Below are 20,872 nucleotides of genomic sequence, written 5' to 3' on the forward strand. Positions count from 1 at the left end.
AATATGACCGAAAAAGTAAGATTAATAATTCTAACACGAATTTTCTCAATCTTTCGTACATTACGCTTCACTGTTGGAGGTAAATCAAAAATCACTTCTCCAAAATTCATTTTTATTTCTAGTCTGACGCGACACGGGCGCGTTTCGTAAAACTTATTACATTTTCAAAGACTTCACAAATACACCACTGATTAGAACTTACGTATCTCTGATTTTATATCTACATTTGAGTGAGGTGGGAGGGGTGATGTGGCATTAACACAAGACAGAACAAGAGGGGATATTAATAGGGTATTAAAAGTATCAACACAAGACAGAACAGAAACAATGGGTATTGAATAGAAGTGTTTGTAGAAAGCTTATTGGTCCATATTTCTTGATGCTTCTATATTGGAGCGGAGTCTTGCGGTGGGTAGAATATAGTTGTGCAATAATTGGCTGTTGATTGCTGGTGTTGACTTCTTGATGTGTAGTGCCTCGCAAACGTCAAGCCGCCTGCTATCGCTGTATCTATCGATGATTTCTGTGTTGTTTACTAGGATTTCTCTGGCGATTTTTTGGTTATGGGAAGAGATTATATGTTCCTTAATGGAGCCCTGTTGCTTATGCATCGTTAAACGCCTAGAAAGAGATGTTGTTGTCTTGCCTATATACTGGGTTTTTTGGAGCTTACAGTCCCCAAGTGGGCATTTGAAGGCATAGACGACGTTAGTCTCTTTTAAAGCGTTCTGTTTTGTGTCTGGAGAGTTTCTCATGAGTAGGCTGGCCGTTTTTCTGGTTTTATAGTAAATCGTCAGTTGTATCCTCTGATTTTTGTAGGTAGGGATAACGTTTCTATTAACAATATCTTTCAGGACCCTTTCCTCCGTTTTATGAGCTGTCGAAAAGAAGTTCCTGTAAAATAGTCTAATAGGGGGTATAGGTGTTGTGTTAGTTGTCTCTTCAGAGGTTGCATGGCTTTTCACTTTCCTTCTTATGATGTCTTCGATGAAACCATTGGAGAAGCCGTTATTGACTAGGACCTGCCTTACCCTACAGAGTTCTTCGTCGACTTGCTTCCATTCTGAGCTGTGGCTGAGAGCACGGTCGACGTATGCGTTAACAACACTCCTCTTGTACCTGTCAGGGCAGTCGCTGTTGGCATTTAGGCACATTCCTATGTTTGTTTCCTTAGTGTAGACTGCAGTGTGGAAACCTCCGCCCTTTTCCATGACTGTTACATCTAGAAAAGGCAGCTTCCCATCCTTTTCCGTCTCGTAAGTGAAACGCAGCACGGAACTCTGCTCAAATGCCTCCTTCAGCTCCTGCAGATGTCTGACATCAGGTACCTGTGTAAAAATGTCGTCAACATACCTGCAGTATATGGCCGGTTTCAAGTTCATGTCGACTAAGACTTTTTGCTCGATGGTACCCATGTAGAAGTTTGCAAACAGGACACCTAGGGGAGAACCCATGGCGACCCCATCTACTTGCTTATACATGTGCCCATCCGGGCTCAAGAAGGGTGCCTCTTTAGTACAAGCTTGGAGTAGTTTCCTCAGAATACTTTCTGGCATGTCAAGAGGAGTACAGGCTGGATCACGATACACTCTGTCGGCTATCATTCCGATTGTCTCGTCCACAGGTACGTTGGTAAACAGCGATTCTACGTCCAACGAGGCTCTTATCCCTGTGGCCCGTGTGCCCCGCAGTAAGTCCACAAATTCCTTTGGAGACTTCAGGCTGAAGGCGCAAGGAACATAAGGAGTCAGCAGGCCGTTGAGTCGCTTCGCCAGTCTGTACGTGGGTGTGGGTATCTGGCTAATGATTGGCCGAAGTGGGTTTCCAGGCTTGTGCGTCTTGACATTTCCATACGCATATCCAGGTTTATATTCCCCAATGATCTTTGGCAGGTGGAGTCCGGATTTCTTGGCGTTCACAGTTTCGATCAGTTTGTTGACCTTTGCTTTTAATTCGGCTGTAGTGTCCTTCGTTACCCTTTGGAACTTAGTTTGGTCAGAGAGTATGATGTTCATTTATATATATATATATATATATATATATATATATATATATATATATATATATATATATATATATATATATATATATAATGTATAATCCATTTTTAAGTTATAATATTGCACAACAGTTTAAGAATATATATATATATATATATATATATATATATATATATATATATATATATATATATATATATATATATATATATATATATATATATATATATTTTTTTTTTTTTTTTTTTTTTTTCTTTAACTGTTGTGCAATATTATAACTTAAAAATGTATCAAGTTTGTACATACCAGTACTAACATTAAGAAGATTTGAACACTGACTGATTAGAGCAGACTCAATCAAATTCCGTTCCACGAAACCACCACAATTGGTAATGCTTTTCGCCCCATTCCAGTTTATAGTGTGATTGCATAAATTCGTGTGCAGATACAATGCGTCAGACGTTTGAGCAGTTCTAATACTACAAGCATGTTGTGACAACCGCAATTGTAAGGACTTTCCTGTTTGTCCAAGGTACACAAAACCACAATCATTGCAGGGAATCGAATATACACAACCTGCTGTATCAGGGGTAGTTTTTTGTTAAATTGGACTTGATCGTACTATTAGTGAACATCATATTGATATTAAGTTTCTTAAAAATCGGAGACAGTTTTTCAAGTCCACTCGCATAAGGTACCACCAATGAGTTAATAGTTTCTGGTTTTGCCTTGGAGACGTGATTTATAAAACGTACACTTGGCTTGTTCGAACGAGAAATCCAAAAACCTCTTAGGATAGTGTAAACTCTTCCCAATTTCATATATTTTAGCAATCTCTTCATCAAAAAACTCAGGGCTGCATACCCTCAAAGCTCATAGAAACATTCCTGAAAATACTGCCTGTTTAACTTTACTATGATGATTCGAATAAAAATGAACATATGACCCCACGTTGGTAGGTTTCCTATAAACATTAAATTTGAACTTTCTGGTGACTCTATGAATCATAATGTCCAAAAACGGAAGAGTGCCATTCTCCTCAGTCTCACAAGTGAATTTTATTGAAGGTACCAAAGAATTAAGTTCATTAAGAAAAACTATCTGGTCTTTGTCACACGGCCATAAGGACAAAATATCATCAACATACCTAAACCAAACTACATTAGCAGGGATAATCCTGGATAAGATTTTTGTTTCGAAGAATTCCATATACAAATTGCTCAAAACTGGGGAAAGGGGATTGCCCATCGCCATTCCAAATGTTTGTTTGAAAATTTTTCCATTAAAACTAAAATAATTGTCTTTTATACACAATTTGATAAGTTCCAATACTTTATTGGTCTGTAAGCTCAAATTATATTTGGGCAGTTCCTCACGTAGAAATTCTAACATATCATCAACAGGTACTTTAGTGAATAAAGAGGTCACATCGAAACTTATTAGATTAAAATCAAGATTTAAATTCAGTGTGGATAGTTTATTAACTAAGTCCACATTGTTTGTCAAGTGTGAATTGGAAATAGTACCAACTTTAGGGGACAAAACTTTGACTAACCACTTAGAGAGTTTATAAGCCGCTAAACCAACTGAACTAATAATCGACCTTGCCGGATAATATGGCTTATGAGTTTTTATAAGACCATACAGGTAAGGTAGAGAGGGGGGGATCGATTTGTTAGCCTAGATATCAACTCTTTATCGTCTTTACACACAGTTTTAAGAGTTTTGTTAAAATGTACAATCACTTTTCAGTAGGATCTCTATTAATCAATAGATAAGTATCCCTGTCTTCCAGGAGTAACTACATTTTTCGGACATAGTCATCCTTATTCATAATACCTACTGCATTTGACTTATCAGCCTTGGTAATGTGTAATGAACTCAGCCAGTTGTTTAACCTGACACTTACAATCTTTGTGCAAATATTATTTCTATAAAACCTACATGCTGCTGCAGTCTGTCCAGTAGAAGATTGGACTGAGCCGTCGGTGTAGACACAGTGCTCATGAGGTCTTAAATTCTCGTTGGAGGTGGCAATTGTTTCGAGTGTGGCGCTGGTTTTCCAGGCGATAGCACCAGAAATTTCTCTATTATAACTGTTACAATGTTTGTTTCGTATTTCCATATTATTATTCATTGTCTTTTTTCTTACAAAGACAAAATCCAGGAGATTATTGCTTCTGGCGGCGGGCTCTGAAACTAACTGAGCTAGGTCTCTTTTGCCTCTAAGTTACTTGTTTTCAATGTCCAATCATGTATATAAATGAAAATGGAAATGTTCGTTTGTTCAAAATCGCTTATCTCCGAAAATTCTTCACCGATTGCTTTGAAATTTTCACACGACGTTCCATCCGCATCCGAGTGGGCTTTATATACATACTATATAGATGTCACGTCTGTGACGGGAAAAAAACATGCTTTTTTGAAAAACAAAAACATGTGTTTTACACGTGTTTTTCATTTGAAGGAAATCTTCGAAACCTTTTTACCGATTGCTTTGAAATTTTGACACAACGTTGCATTCGAATAGACGAGTGTTTTTATATACCTACTATATACATGCCTCACCAATGACAGGAAGAAATATGCTTTTTTTGAAAAACAGGGCCATCTGTAGGACGTAAGAGCAACACACAGTATAATCTTCGAAAGTTCTTCACCAATTGCTTTGAAATTTTGGCACAACATTCCATTCGAATACGTGCATGTTTTTATATACCTACAGTTTAGATGCCACACAATGTGACAGATAAAAATATGTTTTTTTTTAAACAGCACCATCTGTTGCACGTCAGAGCAACACATGCTATACAAAATATGTTGCGATTCCATTTCAATGTTTCCGATTGCATTTATAAATTGAATTTACATAGATTTTATTTTATTTTCATTTTGATTTAATTATTTTGTGTGACATTGCATTGGAATTGAGCTGTGTTGTTTACCATACCGTTCATTTCGTGGGTATAGTTTATATTTTTTTTTCATTTCGTTTTTTTAACGGATCTTATTTTTCAGTGCATCAGTGCAATTGGTGATGAAATTGAGCTGTCGATTGATCTTCGTTTGAATTGAAATATTTCGTTAGTATTTTTTGTTTTTTTGAAAACAAGAAAATGAAAAACACGTTTATTTTACAGCTGTAAATTTGCAACAAACAGCTATAAACACCGGCTACAACGTTAACTGCTTCCTTCACATTATGTCAAAATGACGCATTTGCGAAAACAGGGCTGTATTCAGAAGTGCCTACGTATTACACATGGAATACCAGTAGAAAACCATTTGAACGACACAAACGAGGAGAGCGAGTCGACGGACAACCTGGCATATTCAAACAAATTACAATAGGCAGACTGTACAACGTCCATCCCAATCAGGATGAATGCTTCTTTCTTCACATGCTGTTGGTAAACGTGCCCGGTCCAACGTCTTTCCAGCCATTGAGATTTATCAACAGCGTAACACATGCCACTTCCCGTATTGCATGTCAAGCTCTGAATTTATTGGCGAACAACCGACACCGGGATGTATGCATTAATATGCGTCCAACACGTCATATCCAAATCAAATTCGTGCATTGTTTGCTATCATATTGACCGCCTGCTCTCCTTCATCTCCAACAGAGTGGTAGAAATATAAATCGCACATGGCTGAAGATATTATCCATCAAATACGAAGGAGAATTCAAATATGAACATAGATTTCACAGCAGAAATCTACAACGAAGCATTGATAATGATCGAAGATTTGTGCTTAGAAATCGCGTACAAAGTTCTCAACCGGTTGGAAATGCCATCAGCGAATTGAGCTGCTGCTGTTTCATTCGATGTAGAATTGTGTCGTGAACAAAATTACAACACGGGTGATCTGTTGTTACATGTGCAATCAAATATTCCTAAGCTAACGTTTGAACGAAAAGGCATTTACAATCAAATAATTCAAACTGTCAATAACAGGCTTGGAGAAATCTTCTTATATACGTCAGGAGGAATTGGTAAAACCTTCCTAATTAGATTGATTTTGGCAGCATTTCGATCCCAAAATGGCATAACCTTAACTCCTGCGTCGTCCGGAATAGCTGCGACATTGCTACCTGGTGGAAGAACTGCTCATTCGGCTTTTAAATTGCCATTGAATATGCACTTCATTGAAACTGCCACGTGCAACATTTCCAAAGCATCCGGCTTGGGAAACGTATTGCCGAAACAAACAACTTATTGTTTGGGATGATTCCAAATGGTTCACAAAAAATCGCTCGAGCCTCTTGATCGATCATTGCAAGATTTGGGTGGAAACATCAGACCATTTGGGAATGCATTAATATTGCTTGCAGGAGATTTCAGGCAAACATTACCTGTAATTCCTCGATCGACACCAGCGGACGAAATAAATGCTTGCCTGAAATACTCCTCTTTGTGGCGCCACATAACGACGTTAAAATTAACTACAAATGTGCGTGTCTAGTTGCAAAACGATCCATCAGCTCAGATATTCTCACATCAATTGCTGGAAATTGGGAACGGAAACGTGCCGTTTGATCTGACCTCAGGACGAATTTCATTGCCTCATAACTTCTGCAATTCAGTGAATTCAAAAGGAAAATTAGGTTGAAAAGCATTTCCCCAACATTCAAACCAATTATAAGAATCACAATTGACTGAGTGAACGAGCTATTCTTGCGGCCAAGAACAAAGACGTCTTGGACCTTAACAATATTATTTAGTCTAACATCCAAAGCGAGACAGTCACATATAAGTCCGCCGACACTGTTGTGGAAGCAGATGAAGCGGTTAATTATCCAACATAATTTTTTAATTTACTCGATCTGCCAGGGATACCTTCATACGTACGGCAACTCAAAATCGGCGTGCCAATTATCATGTTATGAATAATCAACCAGCCAAAACTTTGCAACGCCACGTGTCTTGCAGTAAAAAAAATAATCAGCGACGTCGTAGAAGCAACAATCTTGACAAGACCTTTCAAAGGTAAAGATGTCCTCATTCCTCGCATTCCTATGATTCCAACAGATATGCCATTTCATTTTAAGAGATTGTAATTTCCAAATCGATTGGCATTTGCAACCACCATCAACAAAGCTTAGGGTCAATCTTTAGAATTGTGCAGTTTATATCTAAAAACGGATTGCTTCTCACATGGACATTTATATGTTGCGTGTTCTAGGGTCAGCAAACCAGACAATCTCTATATCTCCACAGACAATGGAACAAAAAAAATTATTGTATTCCCAGAAGCATTGTGAAATTAAACATATTAGAAACGTACTCTTTCTCTTTTCTTTCTTTCCTATTTAACCAGACTGAGCCACAGCAACGCGTGGCGGGTACAGCTAGTTAATAAATAAAAACAAGTGTTACCCCATAACACATGCTCATTTTCTCCTACTCTGTTTTATATTATACCATCCTTAAACGCTGCATATTCTTTGTTAAATTCCTTGAATAATGTAAATGTTATCTTCTCGTTAAGTACTCGTCTACCTCATAAACTCTGAAAATAACCCTCACTAGGATTATTTTAGTTATACCTGAAACGCTCTGCATATCAGTTGCCTTTATTAAATATACAGACTTCTTAACCTTTATTAATCCACTGTATAATATTCTATTGTATATTTGTATATAAATATTATTGAGAAACCTACTACAAGGCCGTAGTGCTTGAATTAAGGTGAAGGAAAAACTCAGTATACGTTTGAGTGTTTTAATAAAAAAAATCGGATATAACCTACATCCTTTCTGAAAGGTGTTGTTTACAATGAGAAAGGATGTAGGTTTCCATCTGAAAAAGTTGGATGGAAATTTGCATTCCTTCCTTCGTAATTTGAAAATTTAAGTACAACATTCTGCATATGGTCAGAGAGAGGATGGGGTTATTTTGGTTTTTAAACATTTTCATGACAATATTCGTAGTGAGAAATATGCCTGGTATTCTGACCAGGAATACTTCCTCTGTTGACTAGCATCAAAACATGTTTAATTTCCCAAGGAAGATGAGCAATCAACTGGCTAGTGGTCACGAGGTGGTGGCCATGAGCGAGGAGTGGATGGCCAGCATGGCGCAAGAACAGACGCTCTACAAACAAGGCATGGTCCGCTTGCTGCCTGATGGCTGGCTCTTACCAACTTCCTTCACACAGTATGCTGATACCATCTACAACTTCAAGGTACGTAATATTTTTCAGTGTTGTTATCTATGATAAAGTTATGAATTTTTAATATATTATATAGGGAGGGTACCCAATTGCGTCCGGGAATATCTCCACCTTCTCCTCTCTCTCTCTTGCTCTTCTCCAGTTTCCTCCCTCCCTCATCTGTTTCTCTCTATCATATAGAGGAACTCTATATGATAAGAAGGAAGATCCTTTCCAACTGTTTTCCCAGAGATCCTCACTCTCACCACTTTCCTCTCCTCATTCCCTCGCTACACTTTCTCCCAGTCACCCTCTCTCTACCTTTCTTCCAACTCTCCTCCATCATTCCTTCTCCACTTTCTCTCCCAAACTTTCCCTCTATTCCTCTCTACTCATCTCTTCTCCCTCTCCATCTGTCTCCCCCTTCTCCCTCCCTCTCCTTAACATTACTCATCTCCTTCCCAATATCCCGCTTTCTATCTCTGTCTTAGAAAATATAATATAGAATTCACTTTTTTATATTAATACATGAGGTACATCTGCATTTGTGTAGCTACCCTAGACTATATGAAGTGGAGTACAGTATGTCAAAAAAAGCTAACTAGGTGATGTTAAAAAATCCCCATCACACAGGATGGTTAGTCATACAGAGGCATGTGATAGGCAGTCTGCACTGGCAGACTCCGGATGCATTCTGAGGATATCATCAACACAAGAGTGAATAAGGAACAGTGGTAATAAAAGTCCCCCATCTCGCAGGATGGTTAATCATACAGGGCCATATGTTTAATAGCCTGCATTGGCAAATTTTGGGTACACTGTAAGGATATCTTCAAGAATATGAGAATGAATAAAGTAATTGCAAAGCTCCAGGTACCTCATGCCAACTGGTCTGAAAGATCTAATAACTGGGCGTTCGGTAATGTAGTGTGGGAGATCATGCCGCAGTTCCTGCTCATAGAGTTTGCACCTGGAGTGCTCAGGATTGGGAGATCCGTCACCTGTAGCCACCTGCCACAGGTAACGGTAACCCAACCTGATCTTTGCAACCATTGTGTCGCACAGTCTGGTAGACGTTTTGTGCTGCCCATAGATATAGGTTTCAGTTCTGAACAAATCATAGCTTTTTATACTAGTACTTTCAGGTCGTTGGGAGTCAGTAATTTCTTTCCTATCAGACCTGAGTGTTTGGACCAATACAGTTTTGACAGCAGAGATGGGGATACCTAGATCTAATTCAACTTCATCTTTGTTGCACATTAATTTGGCTCCAATGTCTGTCTCATTATGATGGGTTATATTTATGTGTGAAGGTATCCATACAAAGGAGATTCGAGACCCTCTACTCTGTGCACCAACTAGGTCATTTAGAATTGGTAGTATGAGGTTCTTGCTGTCAATCTTCCAGTAGAAGTTTTCGATTGCTTAAAGAGCAGACTTTGAATCACAAAATATTATTCCTCCTCCAATGTTTTTTAATGTACTGGTAGCTAGTTGTAATGGTGCTAGTTCTGCTTGTGTGGAGGTCAGCCAGTTGTTTAATCTGACACTGACAGTCTTTGTGCAAATATTATTTCTATAAAACCTACATGCTGCTGCAGTCCGTCCAGTAGAAGATTAGACTGAGCCGTCGGTGTAGACACAGTGTTCGTGAGATCTTAAATTCTCGATGGTAGAGGTAATTGTTTCGAGTGTGACAGCTTTGAGAAGAGAAAGATTCTCATTACCTTTCTTGGGGACAGGTGTGTATGATACTTGAATGGTGGGGTACTCATAAAGAGGAATATCAGTGACAGGTAGATTGCACTTAAAAGGAATGTTAAGTTTAATGAGATTGTAGGCATTGTTGCTCAGTCATTTATCATAAAAGGAGTGAGTTGGTATGTCGGCACCAGTCAAAAGGGTGTTAACAGCACTAAATAATTTGTCTATGAGCAATGCAGGAGATGTAGGGTCTCTCATGAGTTTAAAGCAGAAGGTCGTGTTGATTTGCATGATTCTCTCTAGTATGGTTGGAAGCTTCAGTTCTTCCCTCAAGTTGATGATTCCTGTGCATCTTGGGGCACCAAGAATTATCCTCATGGCTTCATTCTGTACTACAAGTTTGTCCAACACAGAGGAAGGGAAATTAGTTAAGTGCAAAGCATTATAATCCGTGAGATATCTAACAAACATCATATAGAATAGTCTAGCATATTTAATATTGGTATCAATATTCTTACCAGTAAGTATTTTCAGTGGTTTTAGTCTTTCTTTCAACCTATGGTGTAGATCGTTTACAATGTCACTGTTGATACCAACTCCAAGGTATTTGTGCTGCCTACACGTTTCAATGTTCTGGTTGTTGACCTTGAAATTTATAGGGACACGAGTTTTCTCTTGGGGATGAAGAACTCAATTTAGTTATAGAGATAACATGATGGCATAACAGATGACGGCTTCGTCAGGAAGTGTGGGAATATCAATTGTTAAGTTGTGCATCAGAACATTGAACAGTGTAGGACTTAGCACTCAACCCTGGGGTGTACCCAACTCAAAGGGTGCACAAAACTTACTTTTGACTCCCTTGAAAAGAACTGAGGCGGTTCTGTTACTCAGGTAACCCCTGAGCCATGTCAACAGTCTTCCCTTAACTCCAAAAGAGGCTAGTTGTTCTTAGATTATTTCTCTGTTTGCTCTATCAAAAGCAGTTTGGAGATCAATAAATGCCGCCTGAGAGCTTGGTCCCTCTTTGATAAAATATTCAGCAAAGCAAGTTTGTGTGCTTGTTCCAGGAAGGAAACCATACAGATTAGGAGCAAGGTGGGGCTTGATTTGAAACATTAGTCTGTCGAGGATAATCCTCTCAAGAATTTTACACATGCACGACATCAGAGAAATGGGTCTTAATTTTTGTGATTTAGGCTTGGGTATGGCAACATGGTTTTATAAATGGCCGTTCATGTTTAACAAGTTTGTTATCTTTTTATTCTAGCATAGTTGAGGCAGTTGATAGTGGTAAGGATTGTGATGTTGTGTACCTTGACTTTAGCAAAGCTTTTGATACAGTGCCACATGAAAGACTGATTAAAAAGATAGAGTCTCATGGTATTGGGGGTGCTATATTAAGCTGGATTAGGGCATGGCTATACCAAAGGAAACAGAGAGTTAGTATAAATGGAATCAATTCAGAGTGTGAAAATGTTGTAAGTGGAGTGTCAAAAGGCTCTGTCCTGGGACCTCTGTTGTTTATAATATATATAAATGATTTAGATTCGGGTTTGAGTAGCAACATTTGCAAATTTGCCGATGATACGAAAATCGGTAGGGAAATTAATTCGGAGGAGGACTCACTATCACTTCAAGTTGATCTAGATAGGGTTTTGAAATGGTCAAAGGATTGGCAGATGCAGTTTAATGCTGATAAATGTAAAGTTCTGAGGTTAGGTAATGATGATAGAGTTACAAGATACGAGCTAGATGGTGTTGAGATTGCGAAGTCGGATTGCGAAAGGGATCTGGGAGTTATGATTAGTAAGAATTTAAAACAAAAGGATCAATGCATAAATGTTCGTAATAAGGCAAATCGGACACTTGGATTTATTAATCGCAGCGTTAGTAACAAGACACCTGGTGTGGTTCTCAAGCTATATCTTGCTCTAGTTAGGCCCCATTTAGATTATGCAGTTCAGTTTTGGTCGCCATATAATAGAATGGATATAAATTCACTTGAACGTGTCCAACGTAGGACGACTAAGTTAATTCCCCAAATTAGAAATCTTTCATATGAAGAAAGATTAACAAAGCTTAAGTTGCATTTACTGGAAAGGCGAAGAGTTAGGGGTGACATGATAGAGGTTTACAAGTGGGTGAATGGACATAACAAAGGGGATATTAATAGGGTATTAAAAGTATCAACACAAGACAGAACACGAAACAATAGGTATAAATTGGATAAGTTTAGATTTGGGAAAGACTTGGGTAAATACTGGTTCAGTAACAGGGTTGTTGATTTGAGGAACCAATTACCGCGTAACGTGCTGGAGGTGGGGTCCCTCGATTGTTTCAAGCGCGTGTTGGACAAGTATATGAGTGGAATTGGGTGGTTATAAATAGGAGCTGCCTCGTATGGGCCAATAGGCCTTCTGCATTTGCCTTTGTTCTTATGTTCTTATGTTCTTATGGGTATTATGAGTCCCTGTGTCCAGCGGTCGGGTAAGACACCCTGCCTTAGGCTTTGATTAAACAATTCTAGCAAAGGCTATTTGGCAGCTCAGCAAGTACTCTCAATGGCATTGTATGTGATACCATCCTCTCCAGCAGAGGTAGCCTTACCTTTCTTGAGTGTATTTTTAATTTCAAAGGGGGTTGTGCCATAGTTATCATCAGGTCCTATCTCACTACAAGCAATTTCAATATTGAAGTTACGATTCATTTTGGTACTAGCCAGATGGTGTTGTACATCTAGGGGCAGGCTGCTTATACTGGCAGTGCTTGCATATTGCTGAAGCAGCATGTCGGCATAGTCTACAGGTGAATGGTGATCAAGTTGATGACTGCTAGGACGAGAAATCTTTTGAATCTTATTCCACATTTAGGATGAGGATGTTGCATGATTGATGTCTTGCCAGAAACTGTTCCCAGTGCTGGATATACACCTTGATAGTGTATGAACTGAATATGTCAAAGTGATCACTAACTAATTCGTGAACAATTGCTCCTCCGACAGCATTATCAACGAGACCATGACCAATGACATAATCAAGACTGCCACCCATGAGGTGTGTAACGTTAGAGGAGTCAAAGTTGAATACGGACATGTTATTCTCTCTTAAGTATTTCACAGTTTCTAATGAAGAAATCTAGGTACATGGTCAACCATCATTGGTTGTGTCGGTGGTGATCATGTCGGTGGTGGGTGTCTATTGGTCCCGACCTTCCTCTTACTATGTCCAACCCTTACTAGCCTACGTCCATTCAGCATCCAGACGATTCAATCTGCAAATATGAGAGAGATTAGTTCCAGATATCTGGCCTCCAAAGTTGGACAAACAAACATTCTATTTTATGCCCGGGTCTGTGTTTGTCTCTGCCCCCTCCCCCCTCCCACTCTTCTCACTCTCCTCTTCCTTCCATCTCCTCTTCCTTCTTCTCCCCTCTAATTCCTCTACTTTCTGTTTCCACCTCTCAATCCCCTCTTGCACACATTTTAACCATATTTCCTATCCCCTGCTCTTCCCCCATTTATTTTCCCTCTCTCCCCTCATATTCCCCATGTCTCCCTTGTTCCCCTGTTTACCCTCGTCTTTCCCTTGTCCCTCTTCCCCCCTCATGTCCCCTTATCTTGAGATCTTCTTTAGGTTATCTTGAGATGATTTCGGGGCTTAGCGTCCCTGCGGCCCGGTCCTCGACCAGGCCTCCTTATTGTTACCCCCCCCCCCAGGAAGCAGCCTAACTCCCAGGTACCTATTTACTGCTAGGTAACAGGGGCATCAGGGTGAAAGAAACATTTTGCCCATTTGTCTCCGCCTCCACCGGAGATCGAACCCGGAACCTTAGGACTACGAATCCGAAGCGCTGTCCACCCAGCTGTCGGGCGCCCTTGTCTCCCTTGTTCCCCTGTTTACCCTCGCCTTCCCCTTGTCCCCTCTTCTCTCCCCCCTCATCTTAAATATTTTCTGAATATACTATCTCTATCACCATAACCACCTTCACTACTCACTATCTTCATCACTGAAATTCAAATTATTTCAAGTACAGAATGAAAATGCACAGACACACAGCGGAAGTAACTTCAAAGCTCAACAGAAAACACATCCTGAATTAATTTCAAATTTCGTGAAAATTGCCTGTTGGCGAGCGTGAGTTTCGAGGCCAATAATAGTTCAAGTTATGGCACTGGAGTTGATCCATGACCGACATATTTGCATTCTGTAAACAGACAAGTAGAAAAATAAGCAGACATTATTTATTATACATATATATAGATTAACGAGTTTTGTACGATTTTAAAGTTATGATTAACGAAATGAGAATAAAGAAGAAATGCAGAAGGCCAATTGTTCCATACGAGACAGTTCTAGTTTATATAAATGAAAACTAATTAATACATCTGTTTGATCTACTTTTGAAACAATCCAGAAATCCCTCGTCTCTTATGATCCCCAGTAATATGTTCCCTAAATCAGCAATCCTGAGTCTAAATCAGCATCTATTTATGGCCTTTCCTGAATTTAAGCTTTATATCTATTGTTTCGAGTTTGTTTGCATTTGTTACACAGCAGTAATTGACACAGATGTGTACTTAACCCCATTGTAGTACATTCTGTCCTTTTAGTTTAATTCCAGTGACGTAGTTTTGATAGGGATGCGCAAGTCTGGGACGACGTGGATGCTGGAACTCCTCTGGACGATGCTTCACAACCCTGAACTCAACAACCCAAAAGGCGACTCACCCATCGTTCTACGAGCTCCACTTATTGAGTATGATAACACAGATCGTCTTAATCTAATTGTACAAAAATGTATTTGTCTTGGTTTCTCTCTACATTTCTCTTAGCATTTTCTGTCTTAGCATTAGACTTATTTTTTATATATGTATATTAAAAATATTATTTCTACTGCTAGTGGCAGTCGGTCAGCAAGTAGTGGCTTCCTTTTCTCTTGATCCTGCATAATCCCTTCACACGGAGCTATGAAATATAATGAGATTAATAACGAATAATTTCGTTCCAGTCTAAATATGGAACAAATTTGGGTGAAAATATTAGAGGCATACGTGGCCATAAACATAAAAACACATTAATGGAATACTACACTATAAGTATGAATAGTACAGACACAAAGCAGAACGCTTTAAAAGAGACCAACGTCGTCTATGCCTTCAAATGCCCACTTGGGGACTGTAAGACTCAAAGAATTCAGTATATAGGCAAGACAACAACATCTCTTTCCAGGCGATTAACGATGCATAAGCAACAGGGCTCCATTAAGGAACATATAATCTCTTCCCACAACCAGACCATCACCAGAGAAATCTTAACAAAAAACACGGAAATCATCGATAGATACAGCGATAGCAGGCGGATTTATATCTGCGAGGCACTACACATTAAGAAGTCGACACCAGCAATCAACATCCAATTAATGCACAACTATATTCTAGCCACTTCAAGACTCCGCACCAATATAGAAGCATCAAGAAGTATGGGCTAATAGGCCCTTTGCAGTTACTTCCATTCTTCCCTTTAACTTACAAAATATTATATCCATTGTTTCATGTTCTGTCTTGTGTTGAAAGTTTGTTTACCTGTTTTGTTTGTTTAGGGGCCTCGTAGCCTGGTGGATAGTGCACGCAGGATTCGTAATTCTGTGGCGCGGGTTCGATTCCCGCACGAGGCAGAAACAAATGGGCAAAGTTTCTTTCACCCTGAATGTCCCTGTTACCTAGCAGTAAATAGGTACCTGGGAGTTAGTCAGCTGTCACGGGCTGCTTCCTGGGGGTGGAGGCCTGGTCTAGGACCGGGCCGCGGGGACACTAAAGCCCCGAAATCATCTCAAGATAACCTCAAGATAACCTCATCCAAAACTGTTGTAACATATCACCTCACCCAAATGCAGGTATAAAATCGAAGCTCTTTAAACTCTGTTCAGTTATAGTTGTGTGTGTGTAAACTAAAGTCTTTGAAAATGTAATAAGTTTTACGAAACGCTTTCAAGTGTCGTGTCAGACTAGAAATAAAAATGAATTTTGGAGAATTGATTTTTCAGTTACCATCAACAGTGAAAAGAAGTATAAGACACATTGAGAAAATTCTTGTTAGAATTATTAATCTTACTTTTTCGGTCATATTTAAGAATATATGTCTACAGGAAAGACTGCTACCAAAATATACTAATATATATATATATATATATATATATATATATATATATATATATATATATATATATATATATATATATATATATATATGTTTCATTGAATATGACCGCATATTCTGTATTTATTATTTTCTGGTTTAGGGCTTCTATCCCTCTAACTATTTTCTTAGCATCAGGGTTTAATTGGAATAGGAGTTCTCCAAAACTCATTTTCGTACTTTTAAGGTGAAGAAAAGAAGTGATTTACTATAGAGTGTACGATACAAATAAGTGTAAGATACACTTATTTGTATAATTTGCACGACGTTTCGAACCTCCATGGTTCATTCTCAAGTGAACAGATCTTACAATACTAGTTGATTTTATACCCGCATTAGGTCAGGTGATAATACAATGAAGGTGAAAAACATGGGGGGATACATAAGGGATAAACATAGGGGCTGCAGAAGGCTTATTGGCCCATACGAGGCATCTCCTATCTAAACACAAAGATTAATCCAGTGTAATTGGCCTATTATGTTGGACATTGTCTTCTGTGTTGGCATCGATATGTTCTTGTCTTGTCCTTACTCTCATGGTGGGTAGAGTAAATAGTTCCGTGATTTGGGTGTTCATGGTAGGTCGCTCTATTCTTATGTGAATTGCCTCAAGAATTTGTAATCTTCTTGAATCTTGGGTTTTGTCTATTATGCAAGTATTCTTGTTCAACATTTCTCTTGTTAGAGTAATGTCATGGGCTTGTCTCATGTGATTCCTAGGGGCACCAGATTGAAGATGGCATGTCAAACGCCTCGTCAGCTTGGTCGACGTCATACCTATGTACTTACATTGAAGGTTACATCCTTCGTGGGGGCAAGTGTACATGTATACAACGCTTGACTGCTGTAGAGGGTTCTCCGTCGGCTTCGGGCTGTTTTTGATAAGGAGTTCGGAAGTCTTCTTGGTTTTGTAGAATATTATCAGGTTTATGTTTTGGTTAGGAGTAGTGCTTTTTGCTCCTTTACGGATTATTTCTTTCATTATTCTTTCCTCTTTTATATGTTCACTGTGCATGGTTGATTTGTAATATAATTTTATTGGGGGTGTTGTGGTTTCTGTTCTAGGTTCTGAATTATACCAACGGTCCAAGTGTCTTCTTATAGCAGCGTTTATTTCCGCGTTGCTATATCCGTTGTTCACCAATACCTGAGTTACTCTTTCAAACTCTCTACTCACGTTGCTCCATTCAGAGCAGTGGGTAAGCGCTCGACGAATATAAGCATTGAGAACACTGGCTTTGTATCTTTGGGGGCACTCACTTCTACCTTTAAGGCATAATCCTATGTTGGTGGGCTTGGTATATACGTTGGTGCTTAAAGAGGTTCCTGTTTTTGTTATTAGTACATCCAAGAATGGCAGACTGTTATTTTCACTATTTTCATGTGTAAATCGGAGTACTGACTCTCTCTCTAGGTGTCTTTTTAGGTCAATTAGTTCATCTGAGTCTTTTACTATTACGAATATGTCATCTACATAACGGCAGTATACAGTTGGTTTTTGTCTGCTACTGAAGACCCTATCTTCGATGGTTCCCATATAAAAATTAGCAAATAAAACTCCTAAGGAGGAGCCCATTGCTGCTTCTTTGAGTCGTGGGGTTAAGATTGTAGATGAATATGTTCCTCGTTTTTTCCCTGCTTCTGCAAGTAGTTCAGCTTGAAGTGTGTCAGTGGTGATGACTTTTTTGTTGTCTTCTAGCTTATGGATATCGTCCAGAAGCATTTCGATTTCCAGGCGTTTTTGATGCATCTTTGGTTTAGATAAGAATTGACAATTTAGACCAAGATTTAAGAGGTCTCGTTGGTCCTGGGTAAGATCATAAGAAGTCAGGTTAAAGTAGCCATCTTTAGGACGAGGGATTTTTAGCTGTCCACCGTTTAGGGATGTGGACAACTCCATACACTCCAAGTAAGTTTAGTCTACAATCATCAGCAGATTTCCTAGAATTGATCAAATCTACCCAGCCCGATGGAATCATCGCTTCCCTGGACGTTGAATCCCTTTTTACCAACGTCCCAGTCGACACAACCATAGGAATGATACTGGACAGAGTATACAGAGACGAGAGCACCCCCAAATTAGACATACCTGAGCCACACTTGAAAAGTCTTCTCGAAGCATGTACAAAGGAAGCCCCTTTCATCAGTCCACAAGGAGACATGTATTTACAAATAGACGGAGTAGCAATGGGCTCCCCCTTAGGAGTTTTATTTGCTAATTTTTATATGGGAACCATCGAAGATAGGGTCTTCAGTAGCAGACAAAAACCAACTGTATACTGCCGTTATGTAGATGACATATTCGTAATAGTAAAAGACTCAGATGAACTAATTGACCTAAAAAGACACCTAGAGAGAGAGTCAGTACTCCGATTTACACATGAAAATAGTGAAAATAACAGTCTGCCATTCTTGGATGTACTAATAACAAAAACAGGAACCTCTTTAAGCACCAACGTATATACCAAGCCCACCAACATAGGATTATGCCTTAACGGTAGAAGTGAGTGCCCCCAAAGATACATAGCCAGTGTTCTCAATGCTTATATTCGTCGAGCTCTTACCCACTGCTCTGAATGGAGTAACGTGAGTAGAGAGTTTGAAAGAGTAACTCAGGTATTGGTGAACAACGGATATAGCAACGCGGAAATAAACGCTGCTATAAGAAGACACTTGGACCGTTGGTATAATTCAGAACCTAGAACAGAAACCACAACACCTCCAATAAAATTATATTACAAATCAACCATGCACAGTGAACATATAAAAGAGGAAAGAATAATGAAAGAAATAATCCGTAAAGGAGTAAAAAGCACTACTCCTAACCAAAACATAAACCTGATAATATTCTACAAAACCAAGAAGACTTCCGAACTCCTTATCAAAAACAGCCCGACGCCGACGGAGAACCCTCTACAGCAGTCAAGCGTTGTATACATGTACACTTGCCCCCACGAAGGATGTAACCTTCAATGTAAGTACATAGGTATGACGTCGACCAAGCTGACGAGGCGTTTGACATGCCATCTTCAATCTGGTGCCCCTAGGAATCACATGAGACAAGCCCATGACATTACTCTAACAAGAGAAATGTTGAACAAGAATACTTGCATAATAGACAAAACCCAAGATTCAAGAAGATTACAAATTCTTGAGGCAATTCACATAAGAATAGAGCGACCTACCATGAACACCCAAATCACGGAACTATTTACTCTACCCACCATGAGAGTAAGGACAAGACAAGAACATATCGATGCCAACACAGAAGACAATGTCCAACATAACAGGCCAATTACACTGGATTAATCTTTGTGTTTAGATAGGAGATGCCTCGTATGGGCCAATAAGCCTTCTGCAGCCCCTATGTTTATCCCTTATGTATCCCCCCATGTTTTTCACCTTCATTGTATTATCACCTGACCTAATGCGGGTATAAAATCAACTAGTATTGTAAGATCTGTTCACTTGAGAATGAACCATGGAGGTTCGAAACGTCGTGCAAATTATACAAATAAGTGTAATACACTCTATAGTAAATCACTTCTTTTCTTCACCTTAAAAGTACGAAAATGAGTTTTGGAGAACTCCTATTCCAATTAAGCCCTGATGCTACGAAAATAGTTAGAGGGATAGAAGCCCTAAACCAGAAAATAATAAATACAGAATATGCGGTCATATTCAATGAAACATGTTTGAAAGAAAACCTGCTGCAAGTATACACCAATATATATATATATATATATATATATATATATATATATATATATATATATATATATATATATATATATATATATATATATATATATATATATATATATATATATATATATATATATATATATATATATGTATATATATACATATATATATATATATATATATATATATATATATATATACATATATATATATATATATATATATATATACATATATATATATATATATATGTATACATATATATATATATATATATATATATATATATATATATATATATATATGTATATATATACATATATATATATATATATATATATTAGTATATTTTGGTAGCAGTCTTTCCTGTAGACATATATTATTAAATATGACCGAAAAAGTAAGATTAATAATTCTAACACGAATTTTCTCAATCTTTCGTACATTATGCTTCACTGTTGGAGGTAAATCAAAGAATTTTGGAGAAGTGATTTTTGATTTACCTCCAACAGTGAAGCATAATGTACGAAAGATTGAGAAAATTCGTGTTAGAATTATTAATCTTACTTTTTCGGTCATATTTAATAATATATATATATATATATATATATATATATATATATATATATATATATATATATATATATGTATATATATACATATATATATATACATATATATATATATGTATATATATATATGTATATATATATATATGTATATTTCGGTCATATTTAATAATATATATATACATATATATATATATTTATGTATACATATATATATATATATATATATATATGTATATATATATATATATATATATGTATATATATATATATATATATATATATATATATATATATATATATATATATATATATATATATATATATATATATATATATATATATATATATGTATATATATATATGTATATATATATATATATATATATATATATATATATATATATATATATATATATATATATATATATATATATATATATATTAGTATATTTTGGTAGCAGTCTTTCCTGTAGACATATATTATTAAATATGACCGAAAAAGTAAGATTAATAATTCTAACACGAATTTTCTCAATC

The 20,872-nt window shown here is 37.6% G+C and overlaps 1 protein-coding gene across 7 annotated transcripts in view; it reads left to right on the plus strand.

Annotated features, from left to right (window-relative positions):
* Positions 1 to 20,872, plus strand: part of LOC123761018 (sulfotransferase 1A1) — a 286,372-nt gene that overhangs the window by 116,488 nt on the left and 149,012 nt on the right. For 3 of the 7 annotated variants that reach the window (XM_069339319.1, XM_069339318.1, XM_069339322.1), the window contains 2 exons: positions 8,013 to 8,190; positions 14,474 to 14,619. In XM_069339319.1, the coding sequence (XP_069195420.1) occupies positions 8,017 to 8,190; positions 14,474 to 14,619 (320 nt within the window). In that variant the 5' untranslated portion in view covers positions 8,013 to 8,016. Of the gene's footprint in view, positions 1 to 8,012; positions 8,191 to 14,473; positions 14,620 to 20,872 lie in introns of those variants that run through there. The other 4 variants (XM_069339320.1, XM_069339321.1, XM_069339317.1 and 1 more) reach the window with 2 other exon arrangements.

This window comes from Procambarus clarkii, chromosome 41, assembly GCF_040958095.1.
Source record: "Procambarus clarkii isolate CNS0578487 chromosome 41, FALCON_Pclarkii_2.0, whole genome shotgun sequence".
In the NCBI taxonomy this organism is placed as follows: Eukaryota; Metazoa; Arthropoda; class Malacostraca; order Decapoda; family Cambaridae; genus Procambarus; species Procambarus clarkii.